Here is a 23621-nt window from a genome sequence, read left to right on the forward strand (position 1 = left end):
GTGACATTTCCAGCTCTACTTTTTCTTTAACTCCGCGATCTCCTCTCACTTTATCAAATGTAGTTTTAGTACCTAGTTTTTCACATGTTTGCCCATTTTGTACTGGCAACTTCTAGTGGTTTTGGATGAGCATCATTCGTGTGCCTTGTGGTATTAGAGTTGTTATTATTTAATGCCTCAGGAAAATAAGAATTCAGTACAAAACTGCGTGGCAACATTCAACTATATGAAATAATGTTAATTGCGGAAATCGAAGTATTTTTGTACAGATTTATTCTAGGGTTTGATATGAGATTGAGAGAGGAGAGAGATATTATTGATATTTCGGAATTGATGCTCGATAATCAATGATAGTATAGCATAATATCGTCTCCACAGGGATTGGTGCAAGATAGCTATTTGGGACTTAATTCTAGTTTAATTCACTCTAATATTCTAATGATTCTCATGAATTCACTCGATGATTAGTACAAACGTGTAGTTAAGACTCCTTTCTCGATTAAATCTTAAATTTATGAGATGAACTAATATAAGCATTGTGAAGTATGCAAGCATGCGTTAATGGATTGGTCCTTAGGAAAACGTCTCTCGAATATTCTCTTTATATTGATTTAATCAACAATTAAAAAATCTCTTCCGATTACTTAAGAGAATAAATGAATTAAATCAAACAAAATAATGCAAAGATAATCATCAAGATATTCCTCTTTTGATTAAATAAACCGATGAATAAAGTTGCAATAATTCAAAACTCCATAAACAAATTTAAGCATGAACTAAAGTTAAAATTTACAAATATTTATCAAAATACCATATTCCTCAAACCCTAAGGAAAATTACTCCATAATCATGGAGGAAGTCATCATAGTTATAATTGAAGAATAAGAAAGCATCAATCTAACGTTACAATCCAAACTCTCCTATTGAATTGATGGAAAGATGATGGAATCATGTGTCTTGTAGCCTCTAATGCTCTCCCAAATCTTCAAAGATCAAAAGTCCATTCAAAAATGTTTTTTGGTGTATTTATACCCGGTAGGAGTGGGCCCAGGTAAAATTACCTTTTCCAAGTCGAAACAGGACAAATATTCTGAGAAAATTGCACAGGCGCCACTACAAGAAAATAGGCCTTTAGCGAGGGGAAATTTGGTCGTTAAAAGTCCAATTTCGGTCGTTATAAGTTGATAACGACCGAAAAAATTTCGGTCGACACCGACCGTTAAAAGTTAACGACCGGTTTTACAATCCGATCGTTAAAGGTTCTTTAGCGACAACATAATTTTCGGTCGTTATACATGCTTTTAGCGACAGAATTTTTCCCTCGTTAAAAAGTTATTCGGTCGTTAAAAAACTCTAATCACAACAACTAATTAAGTTAATTCAAGTGATTTTAGCGACCAATATTCCCTTCGTTGATTGTATAATTGCTTTTAACAGCCGAAATTCCCTTCGTTAATGGTCATTTATCTGTTTGAGAAACATGTCGTTAAAGAGTTTTATTGATCACATTTTTCTTCGCTAATATAAAAATGTAATAAATATAATTACTAAAATTTGAATTACATGAATAGTAATAATTCTTTATATGCTTTCATACACGCTCAACAACATTAGAAAATAAACCAAATACTTGATATCTTGTTAGTATAATGAAGTAAAGTATCATATTTACCAGAAACCAATCCAAATTGTAAGACATCATTTTTAACAATTCCTAAAAAGAGAAAGTAAAATTGCAGCATATATATGTACATAAGACAATGTCTTTAATCATCCCTCACAAACCAAAAACCTCTTATACTTCAACTTGCTCTACACTTTCTTCAAGGATAAGTTCTTTGGACTTCAAATTTTTAATCTGTTAAAATAATAAATTTATGTTACTTTAGTAATAAAGAATAAACAACCAAAGAAGATCATACTAAAGTACAATATAAAGATGAAAATTTTGAAGTGAAAAAGTACATGTTGAAATTGATGAACAAGCCTATTCGAATGACTACAAAATCTTTTTCTATGTTGGTCCTATAGGCATATTGTTTAACTTCTGAAAATGTAGTCTAAAGCTGAAAATTTTCAGAAAAAGAAGAAAGGGAAAGGATGACTCACAATGCAAGACTTCAATTCGATGATCGAGATAACAAGTGGGGGTTTAAAGAAATAACGACTCTTAGACATCAATCCCATTTCCTTGTTGGAATCAAAATTTAAAACCTCACTCACAAACAAATACTAGTACTACGTAATGCTATATTTATGTCAAGAATTCAATTCAATGGGATTAGAGTTTAAATTGGATAAAACAAAACAATTAAAGGCCTTACATTATATCAAGGATATGACATCAACATAGGAATATCACTGAATGTACTGAATGTGATCCAACGATCCTTAGTCTGCAAAAATAATTCTTTTTTGGTAAGGAGTCTCCTTAAGTATTTATATTAAGGATAAATACTTTTTTTTGGCAAAAATATCACTAAATGTGATCCAATGTCCTTGTGATGACAATTGCCGTTATATTGTACTTGTTGTAGGTGTCAAGGGCATGGTTACAATACATGTCATTTGATTTTGTCAAGGACTTGAGACAGTGTAAGGTATAGGGCAGACGAGAATTGTGAAGATCAAATTTTGGTGGAGAAGTTTCAAGGTGATCTGAGGCAATTGTTGGATGATAAATAACGGTAGCAGGTGGTTGAGGGAACATGTTTGTATGATGCTAATAATAATGGGAACAAGTCCATTGTAGTTCATCAAGGATTTAATGTTAATAAGATGCAAAATACAGCAGTTGTTGCTAAGAATGCATCTGGGCAGCAGCAGGTCACAAAAACTGGAAAAGAACTAGCTAATAGTGGTCCAATTAATCCTGTAGGTGATGTTTCAAAGGTGGTGAATGGTCAATCTAAACCTACAAGTGATGTTCGTGCTACTATAGCCTTGGTGAGGCTTTACAAGGCTGTGAACTCAGCGTTACAAACTAATCATAAGTTGGATGGTAATGGGGAGGTGGCAGTCGCAGGGATGCAACAGGTTTTAAAGCTTCTATTGTGGCTAATGAGGGGCAAGAATCAAATGTTGTAGCTAAAGGATCTGATGTTTGTAAGCTACTACCTATAACAGCTGGTTCCAGTGTTGCTATAGGTCCTGTTGACGCTACTGTAGTTAGGGGTTCTCAAGTTTTACAACAACGATGATCCAGTATAATCCCACAAGTGGGGTCTGGGGAGGGTAGTGTGTACTAGCTGTTTCCGATAGACCCTCGATTGGCATGGCACGTGTAGCTTCTGGCAAATATTAGTGTTTTTTTTGAAGAATTAGCAAAGCACCTATGCCCAATGTCACACCAGTTTGACACGAGTACATTAAGGCAATTGAAGGATCCATGTAATATGAGGAATGACTATAGCATAGACCATTAAAAAAACGCAAACAAACAACAATGTGATTCTTCAACGACTGAACGTCGACATGTGCTTTTATAAACTAATCAGCATAAAGTAGTGCAAACTGCATAAAGATGTCATTTATTATTTATATGACATGAGAGAGAAAAAAGCATGAGATTCTCCTAACCTTAACTTCTATGGTAATGTCTCCAGGAATAACTTTGTGTAACTCTTCGCTATGAACAACCACTGGTATTCTGTGGACAAGCAGCTTTGCCACCTTGGGCTCTTGCACCTAAATTCAAAGGAGTAGATGACCATCTTATAATCAGGACACAAGAAAGAAAATGAAATTTAAAATAAAAGGCTTTATGATATTACCTCCTCACGAACTAACGGTATGATACAATCAACTCCACATTCAATCTTGGCAAGAACAAGTTTCATCGCAGTACATGCATCATCCAGACAATTATGTAGAGAGTCCTTCTTTCGAAGTTCAAAACCTAACACAGACTATTTGGAAACTATTGTAAGTAAGCAATAGCATTCACCAAGCAGAGCTTGTGATAAATAGTTAAATAATTGTTAATCTTCAGTTTATAAAAGGAACCACAGTTGGAAAAAGAAGAATAGGGAGACAAACCATAAAGACTGCTAAAAAAAAGCAGCACAACTATTTTACTAAACACAAAACGAATAGAGTTATTTGGAGTGTTCAGATAAAAGCATTTGAAAAAATGCCTGCACTTAAAAATTCCCAAATAAAATAGAAATCCAAAGTAAGGGTTGATATGGCCAACAATTCAACAGCGTGGATATATCGTAGCATGGGAAAGAAATACTAAGATTAAAAAAGCACAGGTTACCTTACACAAATTACATAAAGAAGGTCTTCTATTAGAAGGCTGATCTCGATATTTGAAGACATAAGAAGTGTCAATCACTCTTGCATGATCTATCTTCAAAGCTATTAAGAACAACATAACAGAGCTTTATCAAAAAAAAAAACGAAGGGCATAACTGAGGAAAAGCACGGCATAATACTCTAAGGACAGGGAAAGAAAAGAGAAAAGGGAGTAAAAATAACATTAAAGCCTAGAGATATTAAAAAGAGACACGTGATCATAGAAGCCGTGTCATTTCCATTTACCAGTAGATGTGCACCAAAGATTTGAATGTTAATTAAAGACCATCACTTATGATGCAATATGTAGCTTACCTCGAAGGTCATTGTGTAAACTGTGGCCAATCAATATGGTTCCATGTGATAATAGCTTCTTCATGGACATTTGTACATCGGCCAATGAACAAGAAACTCCATCTAAATCTCCAGTGGTTATTCCAGTAATCTCAGTTCTGTAATCTGCAATTGGTTTGTTTGGATTCACAAATTCATTGAGTCTAACCTCCTCGTGTGATGGAATGAGTAATCTATCGGATATTGAGGGTGCTCAAAAGTTAAATGAATCAGTCCCTGCATTGCCACAATATCAATTTATTAAGCACAAAAGTTGTTGGGAAAAAAAGTGTGTGTGTGTGTGGGGGGGGGGGGGGGGGTATCAAAATTGGAGAGCATGCAACTATTTTGCTATCAATAATTCTGAATACTAATTCCAATTTTTATTTTTATTTTTCATTTTTTCTATCACCATGCCCTGCTAGCTTGCGAGCAACTTGACTATAATCCACCGAGCAGCATGTCTTGCCCACAAGCATATGTTGGCAATGGTAACTCCGCCCACCAAGGTTAGAGAAAATCACTCATCATAGCATGTGTTGTAGCTGGTATTCAAACCACGGATCACCAGGTTGTCACTCTCAAATATCAACTATATATTAACAAGTTATAGCCGCAGTAAAATTCTAACAGAACAAGTTATAGCCGCAGTTAAATTCTAACAGAACAAGTTATAAGACCTATTAGCAGCGACTGGAGATGAATTAGCTACTCTCAACCCACTTAAGTAGATTTTTCCCAACTATCTTACAACAAAACCACACTAATGTCGCATTTATGATTCGTAATAATACCAGAAAGCCAAAATATACTCTTCACATGTTTCGCGGATTCACTATCCGGGGACTTTTTCTGAAGCTTCTCTACAGCATCTCGATTGGAATAACATTGAAACACCTTTTTAAAAAGCTGCACAAAAGGGACATTATGGCATTAGTTGTAGCAGCATTATTTTACGCTAATTAACTGAATGAAACCAAGAGGTAATCGATATTAACCACCTTTATGTCATACTCTTGACTAAACGTCTTCAAAAACGCAAGCAGATCATCAACGGACCTCTTGGACGGGTCACTCAAGCTAACCCCTAACTTCTAGTCATATGATCTCAAAAAATCTTTCCACCCTCCGCTACTTCCTTTCATCTGTCGCTTTTGAGCTAACTTGACAATTTCGACTAGAACCTTTTATAACAATTAAACATGAGAAATTACATATCATCGTTCCTCCGGAAGATAATTGTTAGAAATTATCTATTGTACATAAATTTTGAATTTGCACTATTGGAAAGCCAAATTACTGTCTAGCTCTAAAAAAAAAAATGTAAAACTAGCTCAGAAATATGAACATATTTATAAATCGTTTAACCAGCTAATTGTACTTAACTCCTACAAAAGTGGGTACATAAAAACTAATTTAAACGAGGGCAAGTATTAAACAAGTTAATTTTGTAAACTGTATAATCAACAAAATTGCAACTTTACGCGGCTCTGAGATTCACCTCTTTCTTCGCTGATGAGGCAATCTTCAAATCCATTGCTAGGGCGGCTCTAAGGTTTAGCAGCTGAAGTCCTTGCCCTAGCCCCCAAATATTTAGCAGGTGAAGTCCTTGCCCCAGCTCTAAGGGGTTCTCAGGTTTTGAAGAATGCAAAAGCACATGTGGTTGATCGAAAGGACTGCTATAATTATAGATACTGAGCAATACGCTAATGCAGCTGGACAATTGATCACTAAGGAACTTGAACAATCTAAGATGCAACTCTCAACAGATCGGAAGGAGAAAAGAGTCGGGCAGGTACTTGATGCTCCAACTCCTAATGGGAATCGAGCTCAATCATCTCCTGAAACTATTACTGCTTTGAAGGATCCTAAGGCAACAGATGGTACAAAGGTTTTGGAATTTCTTACTGAGATTCCAAAACATTAAGGAAGTGTCACGAGTGTACATTTTTCTCTGTTTGTCTAAAGAATCTGCTATACGCTCTGTTTATTCCATCTCTAACAAAAGTGATAATTTTATCATCTTACTAATTATAAAAAGGCCAAATACTTATGCAGGGCCTTAAACTTGACTCTAATTTCCATTTAGACACTCTAACTAAGACATGTACCTATTGAACCCTCCAACCCTAACAAAATTGTGCCTATTAAGCACCTCAGACAATATGTATAAAATAAGCTAGGCGCGTGACAACAATTGCTTCGGATGTGGCAAATCAGACAAATAAATGATAGCCACGTGGAAGTTAAAAACAAAGCTCTCTCCACATTGGATACCCTTCCCCGCCGTTCATCTATCTTCTTCGTTACTTTCCTTTTACTCTTCTGCATTTGCTTTTTCTTCTTGCCTCCTCTTCTTCATTTCATCTTTCCCCTGTTTTCTTCTAAATCTCTGTCCAAAACCTACAGCTTTACCTACTTTCTTTTTGTCTTCTAAAATTTATTTCACATCACAGAACCCTTTTCTTCACCTAATCACTATTCATCACCTGGTACTTATCTTCGATCTCCATTTGGTACAAAATTAAGGTCATGTGCGGTAATGGAATCGTTAAATTCTTGTTGTATTTAATTCAATAATCCCGATGTCACAATATAGAGAGTATAAGGGCCGCTATTCTGGAGTGTTTGGATAGCCAAGAATGGAGAATAAAGTGGGCGCCGTTGATGGATGGTGTTTTTTAATCTTCAGTATTTAAAAAAGAAATTTTATTGGTTGTGAGATGATGATAGTAATACTAAATAATATCTGTAAATACCACGACGAGGAATTACGAATTCACTGTAAGGCCTCTAAAACTACTGTAAATACTTGAAATTAATGTAAAGAATAAATATTTCATAGGATGAGAAATAACTGGTGTGGTTCCACTTGACAGAGTTGACTTGGACGCCGGTGTAAAAAGCTGGTTGAATTTGTCGTTTTGGGGTTGAGTGGTCTGCCGGTGAAAAAGCTGGTTAAAGATGGTGGTGAATGGATAAAGGTTCATCGCTGACGATGAAATGAGGGGTCTTCAATTTGCGGAAAGGTTGTTAGAACTAAACCAAACAAGTTGAATGTTACTTTGCTAGCTGGCAGTAGTTGTCTGCAATGGCGCAGATGAGGTGATGTGTGTTTTTTCCGGTGATGGTTGAGGTGGCTTAGTGATGGTGATATGGTTTTAAAAAGTGATATTTAGGAAAATAAAGATATGTTTTTGGATCAATTCACGCGCGCAAGAGATGTGAAATGCACTCCTTTTGCCATGTCAGCCTATTGTATTTAATTGGCACAATTTTGTTAGGATTGGAGTGCTAAATAGGTACAGACCCTAGTTAAAGTGTCTAAATGGAAATTAGAGCCAAGTTTAAGGGCTTGCTTATGTATTTGGCCTATAAAAAATTAAAAGCAAAAAGAGAACTTATCCCATCAGATTGTCCAAAAAGAAGAAGAGAATAACTAGGAGCATGGTCCCTGCCCCAAACAAACCTTCACCACCATATATAACAGAACCAATACTGCCTTCCCAATAGGTAGCAGATGATATACTTTGTATAGGAATAAATATTGATAGCAAGTATACAACAAGTGTCAAGGAGATAGGAAATAACAAGGTTAGAAGAACAATGGTGGCACCTCCACCTATGCTAGAAATTGTTGGACATAAAATGAGCAGACTAAGAAACCCAACAATTAGTGAAGGAACCATTGGTGATGGCCCTCTGTTGCCCATATCAACAGTTGGTGCATGTATATGATCAACCAGCTGTTGTGCCTGTTGAATTATTCGAAAAACCAGTATGTTCTAAAGCTACAACTGTGAATAGGGTGTCTCAGGTTTGCGAGGGGGAAAAGCAGATTTCTAAAAGACCCTATTGTTGATCGTGTTTCAGATCGAGGATGTACTCAAGTTTGTTGAGATAATGAAGCAACTGGGGTAAGGAAAAACTTAATGAAACCGTGCAGCTATCAAATTTTGAACGAGCGCAGATTTATGTGGATAAAACATCTGTTTAGGTGCTTCACACTCCAGGCAAATCTGGACAAACTCCTATAACAGTAGCTTGATACTTAGATGTTACTGATGGGTTTAGAGATGATAAGTGTGAGAAGCAGGCGACAGACACCATAGAATCAGTTTCTCCAGCTATGCAACAACTCAAAGGACGAGATTGGACAGTGGTAAATCGATCTCATACATTACAGAGTAAAATAGGATTTTCAATCTACTAACCTGTTAAATGATTCAATCTATTGATCTTAAAGATGGTGATGAAGGCTAATCAAACACTAGCTTTGCAAGTTGTGTGTATTTACTCCCTAGCCCATCCATCCTGAAAGAGCATAATACAATATGTGGTTGCAAGTCAAAGCAAATATAGGGCCAGTACGATTAACCTGATGAACTCATATGGATGAAATACCTATTCCGAGAATTGAAGTTTGTGCAGATTAATCAGACAACTATGTACAATAATCAAACTGCAATTCGTATTGCATCTAATCCAGTATTTTTCAAGAGAACCAAGCATATAGAAGTGACAGTCGTTTTATCATAGAGACACAATCACCAAGTCAGCAAAGTCAGAGGACTAACTTGCGTACGTACTAAGTTCCTTGCTAATCTATGAACTATATATGTAGGTTGAAACAAACTTTGGTATATACGACATATACACACACACCCCTTGAGGGGGAAGATAGCTAGACTTAGACCGAGTTAAATATGTACAGAAGTAACAGTGCACATACTAGTGTCTCACATTGGATAAATGTAATATACACATTGTAAAATATGCCTAAAAAAGACTCCATCATACGACATTCAGCTTTACGCATTCTCCTAATCTTTTCTCCTTTTTTGTCTTCTCATATACCTCCTCACCCCTTCTAAATCAATCCCGAATGAGTATGACATTTTGGTACAATGCATAGTAGCTAAAATCAGTGCATCGATGCTTCTTTGGTCACTCATCACAAAGTTTTCTACTAGTGTCATTTCCATCATAGTTGTTATATAATAAGCTTATGAGGATTCCTTAAGGTTGCTGTATAATTAGATAAGTTATAATGGAGGAAAGGACCAAAAGAGGACAGTGCATCCACCCTCTTCTCAAGATTACTTCTAGTTGAAACACAACATTTCTCCCCTTTTCCCGTCCATTTTGGTTTAACACATTGATTTATCTTATTGTCCAATAAATATATAAATAAAAATAATTTCTGTATTTTGTGTCATTCTTTCACCAAAGGGAACACCAACATCCATATACATACAAGTGTAATCGCAACCGCTAAAAATTATCAACTTTAATTTTAGGAGGACCGATATTTCGACAGTTATACTTGGCATTCAGTGAAACTGATAACACGAAATTGACATTCAGAATACACTGTTAGAGAAGATGATTTAATCGTGGCAGGAGATATAGTAGTTGCTCGTTAAAAACAGATATCGCTTAACAGATGGGGAGTCAAATCACAATCTATGCTCTGGCCTCTCTCATCCCTGCTCCTAGTTCAGATGCCTTTTCTAGCGAAATTATCACTCAGTTCACATAGAAAAGGGTAAAATTTTGAACCTTACCTTGATGAGAAGAAACTCGAAGTTAAGCAGTTGTTGTCAATGGAGGTGACGAGCAGCTTCATTCGCTAATTGCTGAATTTTAGGAGTAGAGCAATTTCTCTAATTATTTGTCCGCTAATTCGTTCAAAACTGAGGTTTATGATGGAACTATTAGAGAAGTCGACGTTTTAGGCTTTTTAGGTTTATACGAACTGTATAGAGAATTGTCGACGTCTTAGGGCTTTTTCCTTTTTCTGGGGGGGGGGGGGGGGAGACTTGGCGGAGATGTGGGAAAAATGAGGGGAAAAGTTAGCGCCTTTTCTTAATTAATAATTATATAATGACTGGTTGTGTTATATTTCACGGCCGAATATTATTCCCTCGTTAATATTGAGCTAAAAATTAGTTTTAACGACTGGAAAAAAAATTGGTTGCTATAAATATGCTTATAACGACCGGATTTATGTTCCTTCGTTAAGAAATGTCGTTAAAAATCAAAGTTCTTGTAGTGTGCGCCGCGCCATGAGCTGCCCCATGCGAGGCACAAATGGAGAAATTTAGAGAGAATGTTCTGATGGGCAGCAGCAGAAATACACTGTCGCGCCGCCCTATGCGGCGCAGCAGTGAAGGTTTTCTAGAGTGTTTCGCTTGTTTCGCATTTTGACATCTAGACTTGGCTCCCGACCCCCCCCCCCCCCCGAACGCGATCCCAGTTTAATCTTTTGGGCTTTTACTCAGACTTTAAAGCTCCAACTTGTTCAATTTAGCTCTCGAATATCTTTTTAACACGAAATCACTTTCTGCAAGGCATAAAATACATAATAAGTGCAATACACTAACATTTACGCTCAAACACAAGTAAAATGCAGTAATTAGAGTGCAAACTAGGACTAAAACACGCGATTCTAGCCTACCATCAACACCTCACATTAGATCATTGCTCTTCCTTGAGAAATCAAACTGCACTTCACATATAGACGACTTTCCTAACAGACAACTTCCCTAACGCATCATGCCAAGAATATTTAAAATAGACTAAGCACCCGATCATAACATACTAACCTCAAGACTCGACTCAAAAGCACCAAGAGTTTAACAACATGCTCACTTACTCTAACACAGAAGTCAAATAATTCATCTTACCTTCGCAAATCATGTGCCCTCACACAAACAATAGAGCGTAGTTCTACACACGATAATTCAAGAGCAAATAGGAACTCAAGATAGAAAGACTTAACTCGCTCTCAGAAATAAAATTCATATGCCACAGAAGACGTACCATAGGCTTGCTTGTAGTGTAATACTCTACTAATTAAGCTCATTCAGTCAAAGATCAAGTAGGACTTTATTTGATTGTAATGTAGGATGCGGGACGAGTAGGATACATTTGGATATAGTGATTACACCTCCCTAAACACTTTAATACATATACATAAACAATTCAAGCCCCACACTTATGTTCAACCAAATCCCAACCTTCATTCATAATAGCATCAAGCTCCCAATATCTTTAAGCACAAACAAGATGAGAACTACCACTAGCATGTAATCCATTTGTTTTGTTTTATAAGTTCTGATTTTTTTTCTCTTTTTTTCTCAATCAAACTCTTTTTTTTCAAATTCTCTATAAGTGGCTCTCATAATTTTTCAAACAATGCACCTTTCTCCTTTTTCTATAGTTCCACTCAAAACCCGACCATACCTTACTTAGCTTTTACAAGCTCATAACAACATCAAGTGCTCAAGAGAGGTAAAAGGTTCAAATAGACAGAAAGTTCAAACAAAGGGGTCAAGCTTTTAGTGTGGTTGCCAAAGAAATAGGATTATAGGCTCAACGAGGCTAACTAAGATACATATTCATTAGGTGGGCAGAAGCATATGCGTAGCTCAACAAAGAAATACATATATCACTTCCTAGACTAAACAAGGATACTATTTCGTTTTTAAACACATGAGGCAAGTTCTAGACATCAATCGACATGCCCAAACTATCACAAACCTCAGACACATTGGCACATAACTCACTTAGGATCGGATCTATCTTGACTCTCTAGTCAAAGCAGTTAAGCAAAGTTATAATCACACAAATTAAGGCACTTATTTATGAGTCAAGAAATGAGCCTAGGCATCACTCTAAGGCACTCACTGCTCTCAAGGCACAATAAAGTCAGGAGAAGCCATCTCCTTTTTAATACATAGCACAAGACTTCACTACTCCTACTAAAAGAAAAAACTAACTACACCCTGTTCAACAAAAATCCTTGGAAAAAAATTGTGGCACAAAGAAAAACTACGGGGGAATTATTACACTACCTAAGAAAAACAAAATATTATTTTCAACTTTAATCCGTCAAGAAGACAGTCGAGGAAATTCATCGTCGAGAAAAGTCAAAGAAAAAATCTCAAAATAATCAAAAGAAACGACTACAAACACACATATACATATATACATTCCCTAACCGACACTTTCAATTGTGTCATGTCCCCATGATACATAAATAAAAAGTAAGAAGTAAAGGAAACTTCCCTATTCATCTAGTCGGGATCTGAATCAAAGTCGGCATCTCTTTTGCACACCCGACCCGATGTACACATCCGCGTAGAAAGCTTCTTTTCTGCCTTCTTTGGGTACACCCCACGCTTATTCGCTTGACTCTCTCCAAGTTGCTCCTTCAGGGCTCTCCTTTCTCCTTTCATTTTGAAAATCAGCTTTTTATCCCCCACTCTGAGCATGAGCTGCCTTTCTTGGATATCTAGAATTGTTTTTCCTATAGCCAAGAATGGTCTTCCTAAAATCAAAGGGACCTCCCTATTTTCCTCCATGTTCACCACAATGAAGTCCACAGGGAACAGAAATTTGTCTACCCAAACCAGCACATCTTCCACTATTCTTTTAGGTATGATTGTGATCTGATCCGCCAGCTGCAAGGATATAGGTATCAACCTGATTTCTCCAATCTCTCCCTCTAATTTCCTGAAAATTGACAACGACATAAGATTAATAGAAGCACCTGAATTGCACAAAGATTTTTGAAATTTAGTACTTCCTAAAGAGCAAGGTATAGTAAAACTCTTTGGATCTCCACATTTGTGAGAGAGCTTATTTTGCAAGATGGCACTACAATGCTCTGTTAGCATGACAACTGATGTCTCTTCCGCTTTTTGCTTCTTGGACAATATCTCCTTCATGAATTTAGCATAAGCTGACATCTGAGAGAGCACCTCTATGAAAGGTATATTTACATGCACCTGCTTGAGCAATTCTAGAAAGCGCTCGAATTGTTTTTCCAACTTCTCTCTTCTTTGCTTCTGAGGGAACGGTAGAGCTGGCATGTATTTTCTCTCTTTAGTCTCATTATTTGTTGCATTATCATATTCTTCTTTGTCTGAGATCTAGTTTTCCCCTTCTTCTTCAAACCATCATCTACCACGCTAGCACCTTTTTGAATGTTATCATTTTTCTGCTCTTCCATAATCTCCACATGTCTTTCAATCAGCTCATCATTTTGCTTTGCTATGGGATCCTCCAACCCGGGCCCACTCCTCAAAGACACTGCATTTGTTATCTCTTTTGAATTTCTTTTAGTGTTAGTAGGGAGTGTCTTTGGAACCTTCTCAGACAATAGAGCAGCTAGTTGTTGATCTCGTCCAAGTCACACCTTTATTTAAGGTTATGAAATGGTCGATGCAATAGTAATACCCAACAAGGAGTCGGGGTCCATTTTCTACAGAGAGCTATGAATGGGACTAAGGGATATATATTATAGTGTATGAGTTTGAATTATCTCAAATTGCACTTCCACAAACTTGGGTTGTTTTTAGGTCTAATTTAATCTAAGATTACAAACTAAGAATTGAAACTAGGAGATTGTTTTTGTTGTTGTTTTTCAAATAATATAAAAGACTTAGGGGTATGACCTTCAACTAGGTGTTTGCCTAACGGGTTATAAATTTTAAAACTTTTTTTATTGGTCGGGGTGTATTATAGACATCAACACTCGAATACCCACTCAATACCTTTCGGTTAGAGAGTGATTTTGCCCAATTTGGCTTTCTCAAGTCCAGATGGATATTAAACAAAACTGTTAATACAAAGCTCAAGTCGAGTTTTACTATCTCTAGGTTCAACCCTTTAATTGGGACTATCAATCTCTCGATTTACCTAATTTCTTATTAGCCAAGTTTTCCTAGACTAAGTCTCTCCTTCTCAAGTAGAGACCAAGTCAAATAGGCATGAACTAATGTTTGCAACCATTAATTCTACAATTAAAAGCGAGAACAAGACTAAATAATAAACACCCAACCATAAACAAGCAATAAATCAAACACCCATTAAGATTACACTCTATGGTTGGGTCACAACCTTAGTGAAAATCTAGCTACTCATGATTAAGATAGAAGAAATAAAAGAAGAAATGATAATTAAACCCATATTGATAATTAAAATGATGAAATCCTTATTCAAAAAGCTCAAATAGCAAAAACTACTAAAGAGAGTAAAGAAAACCTTCTACTGTAGTTGTTGATGTCTAAACTTGGCCTAAAAAATGAAACTCTTCTATTTATACAGGGTTAGAATTTTCAGACAAAAATTCCCTTTCAGAGGTTCTGCGGCGGCAAAATTCCATGAGTAGTTTGTACTTTGCTTCAGCTTGATAGGATTAGAAACTTGCGGCCGCATAATTCTGAACTGCAGCCGCACTTCTCTCTTTCTGCAGTCCGCACAAATGTGTCTGCGGCCGCACTTTTCTCTATTGCGGATGGCAAAAATATGACTGCGGCCGCGTAGCTGTTCTTCTGCGGCCGCACAATAATTATGCGGTCCGCACTTCTGTTGAACTTGAGATGCAGGTTCTCTGAACTTTTTCTCTTGCCTAGTTTCTTTGGCCGCACATTTCATGTGCGGACCGTACTTTGCACATGTCTCTGATAGAAGTTTCTTCATCATCTGCTGCCACAGATGATAATCTATGGTCCGCACATTTGAGCTTCTGTACCTGTTTTTGTCCTTATGTTCATATAACTCCTTCTTGAGTTGGATTTTATCTTGGGGGCTCATGTCTCAATATTCCTGCAATTAAGCATATTTCATCAGTTTCGGGAACACAATTAAATACTTTTGGACTAAAACGAAAGTAAAAAGGTGCTAATAAGTAGTCAAAATCCTCACTTATCAGTTGCCCAACCTGTCTTTCCAGGTTTTGAAAAGATGTGCCCAGTACTTTGATAGCTGCACCGTGGGTGTCAAGCCTCTCATTTGTCTTAATAATAAAGGCCTTCATCAAATTTTCCATGCTAGACAGATTAGACTGTAGGCTGACATTGCTGCCTCTGCTAATTTTGAAAACCTAGAGCTCCTTGTCCCTAGGGTCTAGATTACTTTGCTGCCATGAGTTCAAGCTACCACTTAGTGAATTCCAAGAAAAGCCTGGGTGCATCTGTCCCATAAGATTGAAATTATTTCCACTCTGGTAGTTGTCTCTATCAAAGCTTCGCATAACATTTACCACTTCATCTACAGCTTTGGCCTGTCACTCATGCATTGGATGAACCATTCCACAGATATCACAAACTGGTGTTGGTTGGCTCTGGACCTTGGCTAAGGTCAACTTCTTTATCTCTTTGACCATGGCATCTAGTTAGGCTTGCACTGCTGTATTAGAATCTACTTGATGAACCCTAATTGATTTTTTTCTATCATTGCTCTCAACCGGCCACTGGTTAGCATCTTCAGAGAGCTCATCAAGAATTGTCATAATCTCATCAGGAGTCTTTTTCATTAAAGGACCTCCAACTGGAGTGTTCAGAGTTCGTCTTGAGGGAGGTGTCATTCCATCCCAAAAGTCCTGGAGTTGCATCCATAATTCAATCCCATTATGCTGGCAATTCCTCACTATCTCCTTGAATCTTTTCCAAGCCTCGAAACTATTTCGGTGTGTGTCTGGCAGAAGTTGTCAATTTCCCTTCTGAACTTCACTCTTTTTGCAACTGAGAATTATTTTTCAAGAAACGTTCTAGTCATATCTTCCCATGTCCTGATCGACCCCGTTGGTAAGCTACGAAGCCAGTGCTTCGCTCCTTTAGTGAAAAAGAGAATACCCTTAAGTATATTGCATCTTTTGACACTTTGTTGTACTGGAAAATGTTCATAATTTCCTCAAAATCCATCAAATGAGTGTTAGGATCTTCATTCACCTTCCCTCTAAAGACACAGTTGTTCTGGATAGTTTGAATAAAGTCTTGCTTCAACTCAAAATTTCTCATTGCTATTGGTGAAGGTCTAACACTAGACATTCCCTAATTGTAGACTGGTCTGGCGTAATCACCCAATGCTCTACCAGGCCTGGGTACCGTATTCTCGAACTGCTCTTCAATCAAGGGTCGATTCAGATTGAATCTTCGACCCCCATCACTGTTGACGATCTCATCAACAGCTCTATGGATTGCCTCAGTTGCTATCCTTTTAGCTTCTTCTATGTGTTGTGATGCCTCCCCTGCAGCTAAATCTACCTCATCTTCATCGTTACTAACCATGTGTTCTTGGGTTGAAGGTTGCAGCAAGAACTTTCTGGTGAAATTTTTCTCTTTTCTCAGTTGTCGCATATGTTTTCAAACTCTGGTTGGTAGTGTATTAATACTTTTGAAGAATATTGAGTTATACACCATGAACTTAACCCGTTGCTGTCACATGAAAAAGAAAACTATGAAGAATAAAAATAAAAAAATAAATTCCTGAATTAGTACCAAAAACTATTTTGAACACTATTGATTTCCAATCCCGGCAATGATGCCAAAATTTAATGAGCCCAAAACACAAACGAAATTGATGCTCGCTAATCAAAGATAATATAGTATAATATCGTCTCCATAGGGACTTGATTTAAACAATGTTCAAGTAATTCTTGGTTTAATCGCTATTTAGGAGGATCAACATTTAAGTTAAATGTTTATGATCTACGTTTAACTACTAAAATAACGCAATTGATAATTGACAGCAAAGAATTGGGGATTCGCAGAGTGGTTCTTATCAATATGAGGGATAAGGGTTTGACAGGATAGGTGCAAGATAGCTATTTGGGACTTAGTTCTAATTTAATTAACTCTAATGTTCTAATGATTATCACGAATTCACTCGATGATTAGTTCAAACGTATAATCAAGACTCCTCTCTCGATTAAATCTTAACTCTGCGAGATGAACTAATATAAGCACTTTGAAATATGCAAGCATGTGTTAATGTATTGGTTCTTAGGAAAACGTCTCTCGAATATTCTCCTAATCTTGATTTAATCAACAATTCAACAAGCTCTTCTAATTAATTAAGATAATCAATGAATTAAATCAAACAAAATAATGCAAAGATAATCATCAAGATATTTCTCTTTTGATTAAATAAACTGATGAATGCAATTTCAATAATCCAAAACTCCATAAACGAATTCAAGCATGGACTAGAGTTAAAATCCACAAATATTTATCAAAAAGCCATATCCGTCAAACACTAAGGGAAATTACTCTATAATCATGGAGGAAGTCATCACAGTTATAATTGAAGAATAAAAAAGCATCAATCTAACTTTATATTCCAAACACTCGTATTGAATTAATGGAAAAATGATGGAATCCCGTGTCTTGTAGCCTCCAATGCTCTCCCAAAGCTTCCAAGGTTCAAACTCCCTTCAAAAATATATTTTTGGTGTATTTATACCTTGTAGGAGTGGGCCTAGACAAAAATACTTTTTCCAGGTCGAAACAGGACAAATACTCTAAGAAATTGCACAAGCACGCTGCACCATGCACCTTTCCATGCGGGGCGCTAGTGAAGAAGTTCAGAGAGCATGTTCTGATGGGAACCAATAGAAATACATTATAGCGCCGCCCCATGCGGCATGGCAGTGAAGGTTTTCTAGAGTGTTTCGCTTGTTTCGTTTTTTGAAATCCAGACTTGGCTCCCGACCCCTGAACGCGGTCCCGGTTTAATCTCTTGGACTTTTACTCAAAACTTCAAAGCCCCAATTTGTTCAATTTATCTCTCGAATACCCTTTCAACTCGAAATCACTTCCTTCAAGGCATAAAACATATAATAAGTGCAATACACTAATATTTATGCTCAAATACAAGTAAAATACAGTAATTAGAGTGCAAACTAGGACTAAAACACGTGATTCTAGCCTACCATCACTCTAAAGTAGTCATCTACAATGGCAAGGAAGTATCTTGCACCAGTAGTAGTGGGAGACTGGTAAGGCCCCCAGGTATTAATGAAAATGAGTTGAAAAGAGGTAGTAGAATTAGTGATATTATTAGGGAAAGGGAGTCTGGTTTGTCTAGCTAAGGGGTATATAAAACATGGAAAGTATTGCTTGAAAGAAAGAGAAGAACTAAGAACATGGATATGTTTCATTCTGGAAAAAGAAACATGCCCAAGTCTAAAGTACAAAATCACATCTATTTTATTCAAATTTGCATGAGCAGAATTACAATGGGGAAAAGTGGAAGGGATAACATCAGACTTAGGCTTATTAACACTACCAGAAACAGTAACATCAGAAATGGAACTAGCAAGATAAGCAACTAATGAACTAGAAAAACATGAAGAAGAATAAGTAGGAGGAGGAATCTCCCGTTTGTATCCATGGCCCAATCTACCGAGCACCAGAGACTTCTTCAGTGAAGGGCCCTGTAAATAACATAAAGTGCTAGAGAATTGAGCTATGCCATCAAACTGTGAAATCAAATGGTAAATAGAGATGAGGTTGTATTGGAAAGTAGGGACATAAAGCACATTGTGCAAGGTAAAGTTAGAAAATAAATTTAAAGGCCCACAATTGGTGAATTTAACCTTATAACCATTAGGTAAGGAAATAAGACAGGGAATAGGGAGAGGTTGAATATTAAAGAGAAGTGACTTCTAAGAAGCCATATGATCAGAAGCTCCATAATTTATAATCCAAACAAAACTTCTAGTTGTGAAAACAAACCGGGTTTAAGTAAAACATTATGTGTGGCTTCTCTACCAGCAAAGTGAGCAGAAGCCATGAGAGAATGAGAGGAATCAGGATTGAGATGAGAATGTTGGAGAAGCTGCATCAGTTGAACATACTGGTGTTGAGTGATGCCAGGAATCCCAAAGGTTTGTTCAGAAGGGGTAGCCTGAGCAGGAGAGTTATCTAACCCAAAAGGCACTGATTGTGAACCAGAAGAATCAGCTGGTACATTGGCTGCAGCTTTCCAAGGACCACCACCCTTGGTGAACATGAAATTTTTGGAAAACCATGAAGTTTAAAGCACTTCTCAATGTTATGTCTAGGTTTCTTGCAATACTTGCAAGTGACAACATATTTGTGAGAATCAAAAGCTACCTTGGCAGGGTATGACTATTTGGAAACCCAGCATGGAAAGAAGCAGAGTCTGAAGAGAATTGAGAAGTTACAGACACTTGTCTTTGTTTCTCATCACTTAAGAGAATACTGTAAACATTATCCATGGAGGGAAGGGGCTTTATCATGAGAATATTACTCCTGACTTGGACATAGACTTCATTGAGACCCATAAGAAACTGATATACTCATTGTTCTTCATTCGATGTAGCATTCCCACAAGAAGTACACCTATTTGGGGAGTTCACAGTGATTGAAGCCAACTCATCCCAGAGTTGCTTAATCTTGTTGTAGTAAGAGGCTATATCAAGTACACCCTGTGAAACACGTGCCAACTCCTTTTTTAATTCAAAGACCCTAGCCCCATCAGCTTACCCATACCGAGCTTATAATTCCCTCCGGATGTTCTTTGCAAATTCAGAATAGACAACATTCTGGTGAATCTCTCTAGTGACAGAATTAACAAGCCATGCAACAACCAGATCATTGCATCGTTTCCATTGGTGAAGTCATGTGGCTTTTCATAAGTGCCATGGATAAAATCAAGTTTGCTCCTAACAGATAAAGAAACTAATATAGATCTATGCCAACTTCCATAGGATGACCCATCAAATTGATCAGTAACTAGAGAAGACCCTAACTAATATGATGGATGGACATATAAAGGATGGAAAGTTTGTGCATAATCATCAGGGTGCAAGAGAAGATGTGTACTAGCAACAGTGTGAGTTAAGTTGTCACCAATAGGCGGAGACGAAGTAGTAGATGTAACAGTCATGATTGAACGAAAGAAACAATAACAACAATTCAAGTTTATCGCAATCAACAGAGAGACACTATGCAAAAACGAAGCAAAAAGTAGTTGTACCTATCCTCGTCGCAATTGGAGAGGTATGACCTTCAAAGGAACACAGTCATGAAGTAAAAGTACCAGCTTCACTAACAGCAAACCCTAGATCCATGAAGAACTTGTAAAAGTACCAAAATTTCACGGCAAATCACCGAAGAAACACAAAATGATTATCCTCAACAATATTGCACAGAAAATACGCATAAAAATTAAACAAAAATTGTCGGAACTAACGAAACGTTTCGGAAAATTACAACTCTGGCAAAATTGAATGGGGGTAACATCGGAGGGTAAAACAGATCCCACTCTATGATATCCCTCGCTCTGATACCATGTTAATTATGAAAATCAAAGTAATTTTGTACAGAATTGTTCTAGGGTTTGATATAGATTGAGAGAGAAGAGAGAGATATTATTGATATTTCTGATGAGTTTTGTTTATCTGTTACAAAAATAGAACAGTCTAGAACTATAAAATGAATTACAAGACAAGGAAAAACTGTGGGTTGAGGCGTAGTTGTTGTAGTGTTTGAGAAAAAACATGCTAAGAACTCCTATATTCCCTCAATAGAAAATCGATTTTCCACTATGTCTACCAAACTTCGTACTAGATTGTTTACGCGGTAACCGATAAGCATTAAGACAGAGGAGGGGATGCTTAAAAAGCATCAGCTTAAACAGAAACTGCTCAACTGTTAAACTAATTAGTATAGTAATTAACTACTTGCCTTAACAATGAAGAAAGCGAGGCCGCAACCCGAGTCCTACATAAAATGGACCAAGCTACGGGCTAGGGCTCTAAGCAAACATGAGTAGTATATGTGCTATAACAAGTAACAACCACTTTAGCTGGGAAAAGAGAAACAAGAATGATGTTTGCAGAGACAAGTGCATCCTATCAAATGATCAGAAATATAAAACGAAACCCCTCCTAATATAATGCACTTCAAAAACTCGAACTCATTCCTTTGCCAATTGTACAGCAAGCATCATTGCCCTCTGTGACTTGTTTGGTAAATCAAATGATCCTTTGCTTACTTTTAATCACCCCCACCCTACTATTAGGCTTGTTATGTTCTAAATTGTATACTTTCTTGTACATTCAACCTTACTAGTAAGTAGTAAACCATATGCGGATAATTGAGATTTTTTCATCTTTAATCAGATGCTACATTCTGGCTAAAACTTTAAGAATGGAGAAAATCCTAATAGGGAGTGTTTCTCCCCTCTAATTGGCCCTAATACGTGCGCGAATACGGATTAGGGGAGCCAGTGAATTTCGACCGCTGGATAATTACATACCAAAAAAAAACAAAAAACCTTATGAATAACCATGAAAAAAAAATTGTTGATATGAAAAAATACGTTTTAAGGAAGCGGAGTTTATTCTCTTGGTAGTTTTAAGTCATATAGCTTATGAAAGATAATAAAAATTTATTTAATCTTTTCTAATGTATAAAAAGAACTTACAAACATTATATTGTCGAATTTGCTTAATATTCTCGTTGAAAACCTGTGAATTTCATTGCTTATTTATGGTTGTTTTCAATTGAATTATGGTTGCTCATGTCCTACAGAAATGCCATCAAATTTGCGTCAGTACCCACCCTCCACTCAATCGTGTCTAAGCATTCTTTCTTAGTAAAAAACTTCACAATATATCCCTTGTTGTTATGAATAGTTTGTACATTGGATACTACATTGGATGCTACATTGGATGCCCATGTTGTGAATAACTTAAAGATTAAATTTTCTACTTTATGTCCATCATCTTTACTTTTTATGCCTATAAAAGGTCATGTAATTGTCATGGAAAAATACACCAAAGTGAAAGAAGAAAACACTTCTCCCTTCTTTCTATCTCTTCTTATTTACATTTTACTCTATTACTTTTATTTTATTACACGTTATCAGCACGAAGCTCTAATTTTATTCTTAACTCCCGCTAAGTTGAGCCATATTTTATTAAGGTATGTATCATTATAATCATCTTATTTATGGCAGTACATATCATATGCTCACTGTTTGCAGATTACTTGTGCGCTTGGGCATCTTAAATAGTTTAAGTACATTGCAGTGATTAAATAACTATTTCCTTCCGTGCTCAACTCTTAGAGGACCTCAAAGTCATCAAACTAGCTATGCACTAATGTCATGGACTCCCTGGATCAAAACATATCTTTAAGGCATTTTGAAGAACTGTGAGAAATGAATTGACAAGCAATAATTTTTTAATTACTTTATATTTATTGGAACATATAAATAATGTTAGTCACGTTCAATTCTATTAACACATATATATCAATAATATAAAGTGAAATGAAACAAGTATGTAATTTCTACTTTATGGCAAGAATAAAATGAAATAGTAGATTGTTAACATGATATAGCTCTATTTTTATTTTTTTTACCTTAATCGTTTTGTTTTCATTAATTGTTTATTATTATAATTATTTCTCTAACTTATTCATCTTTTATGATAGTTTTCACTATGTCAAATTTATCAAAACTTGAATTTGTGGCACTTGACATCACCGGAAGGAACTATTTATCATGGGTTTTTGATGCTGAAATTCACCTTGACGCTAAAGGTCTTGGAAATACTATTATACAAGGAAATGAAGCATCAAATCAGGATAAAGCGAAGGTCATGATTTTCCTTCGTCATCATCTACATGAAGGGTTAAAAACTGAATATTTAACCGTAAAAGATCCACTTGAATTATGGATTAATTTGAAGGATCGATATGACCACCTAAAACTTACGGTATTACCGAAAGCTCGGTATGAGTGGATACATTTAAGGTTGCAAGACTTTAAAATCGTAAGTGAGTATAATTCTGCTATCTTTAAAGTAAGTTCTCTATTAAAATTATGTGGAGACACTATCACAGATGAGGACTTATTGGAAAAAATATTTTCTACTTTTCAGGCTTCAAATGTGGTGCTACAACAACAATACCATGAAAAAGATTTTAAGAAATATTCTGAGTTAATCACATGCCTACTTGTGGCTGAGCAGAATAATACTCTATTAATGAAAAATCTTGAAGCTCGTCCCACCGGGTCAGCTCCATTTCCGGAAGTGAATGTTGTAGCAACATATGATAAGTTTGAAAGAAAACAAAATAATTACCATGGTCGTGGACATGGTCATAAACGTGGACGTGGCAGGGGGCGAAACAATTATCGTTATTACGATGAAAATAAAT

General features: G+C 36.5%; 2 protein-coding genes across 10 annotated transcripts; both read right to left on the reverse strand.

Annotated features, from left to right (window-relative positions):
• Window positions 1-1618: 1618 nt before the first annotated feature.
• Window positions 1619-10412, reverse strand: LOC107816016 (small RNA degrading nuclease 1-like). 9 transcript variants are annotated; one of them, XM_075244497.1, is made up of 10 exons: window positions 10200-10411; window positions 8847-8946; window positions 5634-5816; window positions 5427-5541; window positions 4615-4869; window positions 4262-4362; window positions 3774-3908; window positions 3580-3687; window positions 2325-2396; window positions 1619-1858 (listed from the first exon to the last, which is right to left on the reverse strand). In XM_075244497.1, the coding sequence occupies exons 5-9, from the start codon at window positions 4682-4684 to the stop codon at window positions 2331-2333; spliced, it is 480 nt and encodes a 159-aa protein (XP_075100598.1). In that variant the 5' UTR covers window positions 4685-4869; window positions 5427-5541; window positions 5634-5816; window positions 8847-8946; window positions 10200-10411; the 3' UTR covers window positions 1619-1858; window positions 2325-2330. The 9 variants fall into 9 exon arrangements, with proteins under 9 accessions (XP_075100598.1, XP_075100600.1, XP_016497170.2 ...); XM_075244499.1 differs by having other exon boundaries at window positions 6134-8946; XM_016641684.2 differs by lacking the exon at window positions 2325-2396 and having other exon boundaries at window positions 10200-10412.
• Window positions 10413-12713: 2301 nt separating this feature from the next.
• LOC107816014 (uncharacterized) lies at window positions 12714-13511 on the reverse strand. Its single transcript, XM_016641677.1, has 2 exons — window positions 13301-13511; window positions 12714-13189 (listed from the first exon to the last, which is right to left on the reverse strand). The coding sequence occupies exons 1-2, from the start codon at window positions 13509-13511 to the stop codon at window positions 12714-12716; spliced, it is 687 nt and encodes a 228-aa protein (XP_016497163.1).
• Between the last annotated feature and the right edge of the window lie 10110 nt (window positions 13512-23621).

This window comes from Nicotiana tabacum, chromosome 22, assembly GCF_000715075.1.
Source record: "Nicotiana tabacum cultivar K326 chromosome 22, ASM71507v2, whole genome shotgun sequence".
NCBI classification, from domain to species: domain Eukaryota; kingdom Viridiplantae; phylum Streptophyta; class Magnoliopsida; order Solanales; family Solanaceae; genus Nicotiana; species Nicotiana tabacum.